The sequence below is a fragment of the Orycteropus afer genome, unplaced genomic scaffold (genome assembly GCF_000298275.1).
Source record: "Orycteropus afer afer isolate SDZICR_OR568_19922 unplaced genomic scaffold, OryAfe1.0 scaffold00182, whole genome shotgun sequence".
In the NCBI taxonomy this organism is placed as follows: domain Eukaryota; kingdom Metazoa; phylum Chordata; class Mammalia; order Tubulidentata; family Orycteropodidae; genus Orycteropus; species Orycteropus afer.
The window spans coordinates 4,365,844-4,367,335 of record NW_006921769.1 but is presented as its reverse complement, the minus strand read 5'-3'; the positions used below and the strand labels follow the sequence as shown (position 1 = coordinate 4,367,335).

Sequence of the window (1,492 nt, the reverse complement as noted above, 5' to 3'; positions counted from 1 at the left end):
TCACTAAAAGATGTGAAAATACAAGTTAAAAGGAGTCCAGGATCATTTTAAAATTCTTGTGAAGATACTACTGTAACATGAACTATTCCAATCTTATTCATTAGTCTGCTGTTTGCCAGCTCCACCAAAGTTTATTAACAGTAAGACTCAAATATCTGCTTGTCCAGAGAATGTTCACACCAACTTCTCTCTGAGAGAAGTAGAAGAGCAGTTTTAGGTACGGTCTGTCTTTATTCCAGAAAACTTGAACAAGGCATACAATTCTTACACATTCAGATCTGTGCGAGACTCAACAGGAACGCTCTCTTACTGCTGAGCAGAGTCCACAAGTTTCCCTGAGGTGTTCATATCACAGAGGATTCCCAGTTCTAATTCTGGTTGACAGTTTCCAAACAATGTAACAGTATGAACAGAGGACTGTATAAAATATAAAATTCTTTCAAAAAAGATTTAGGGCTTGTTTTCAGAATAATAATAATAATAATAAAAAAATCAGTCTTCTTGCTTGAAACTTGGTAAATATGTTTTTAACTTTAAAATGTCTGAAACTGGCTCTTTTCTTTCTTGATAGAAGCTGAGTCCAGTGATGTGTTCAACGTCTGTGATCCGGGCTCTGTGTAACTTCAACAACTCTTCAACCCATGAGGATTCATGCCTCCCATGCTGTGAGAATGGGAGATAAAAAAGTTACCAGAGAACAATCAGTGCCAAGCTCTTCACCTCCCCACTTTAAGTAATCAGCTATGATATGCTGGCTCCTAGGTGGCAGTGAACAGATTAAGCACAGTCCCGGCTCTTGGGCAGATCACTATCTAATATACCCCACATATGTTTTCTTAATTAGGTGTAACAAATATTGGTCAAGGAGAGATGACGTAGTATGTTCAGAACAGATGACACGTTGACAATATGAGGTTTAAAAATGTTGAAACGCAGAAGCCACATATCATGGTAGAAAGAATATGGGAATTAGCATGAAGAAATGTGGATTCAAGTCTGGGTTCTACCACTATGTTACTAGATAAACTGGGACAAGTTATTTAACATATGAATCTCAAATCCCTGACCTGAAATGTTTTAGGGCTGTTTTGAGGATTAAATGGAATAGTAAGTGCAAATGTTCTATACAAATACTAGTTCTTATCAGAATGAGTAATCTACTAAGTTGCATAAAGAATGGGTTTGGGGAAGTGGTAAAACACAATTTCTTATCTGGCAAGGTAGTAAAGTCTTAGATGATTTGAGATCAGAAAGGAATTAAAGGCAGATACTCTGGCAAATTCAAGTTGAAGCAGATAAGAGGGATGGAAATCATACATCCATGTGGTTATATATATATATATTTCTGAAAAAGGACACTGGAGAAGGTTAGATGAAGAAAGTATACACCAGGTGGTAGGCTATGACTGTAGTTTAAAGACATACTTCAGTAAAGGTTCAGGGTCCCTTGGAACATTATTAGTTGAAAATGATGAATATAGACTTTTCATAC

At 36.6% G+C, this 1,492-nt stretch overlaps 1 protein-coding gene across 1 annotated transcript in view; it reads right to left on the bottom strand.

Annotated features, from left to right (window-relative positions):
* Window positions 1–492: 492 nt before the first annotated feature.
* The window catches only part of ENPP1 (ectonucleotide pyrophosphatase/phosphodiesterase 1), a 93,607-nt gene continuing 92,607 nt past the window's right edge, over window positions 493–1,492 (bottom strand). The window contains 1 exon segment of the mRNA XM_007947369.1: window positions 493–663. Within this exon segment, the coding sequence (XP_007945560.1) occupies window positions 493–663 (171 nt within the window).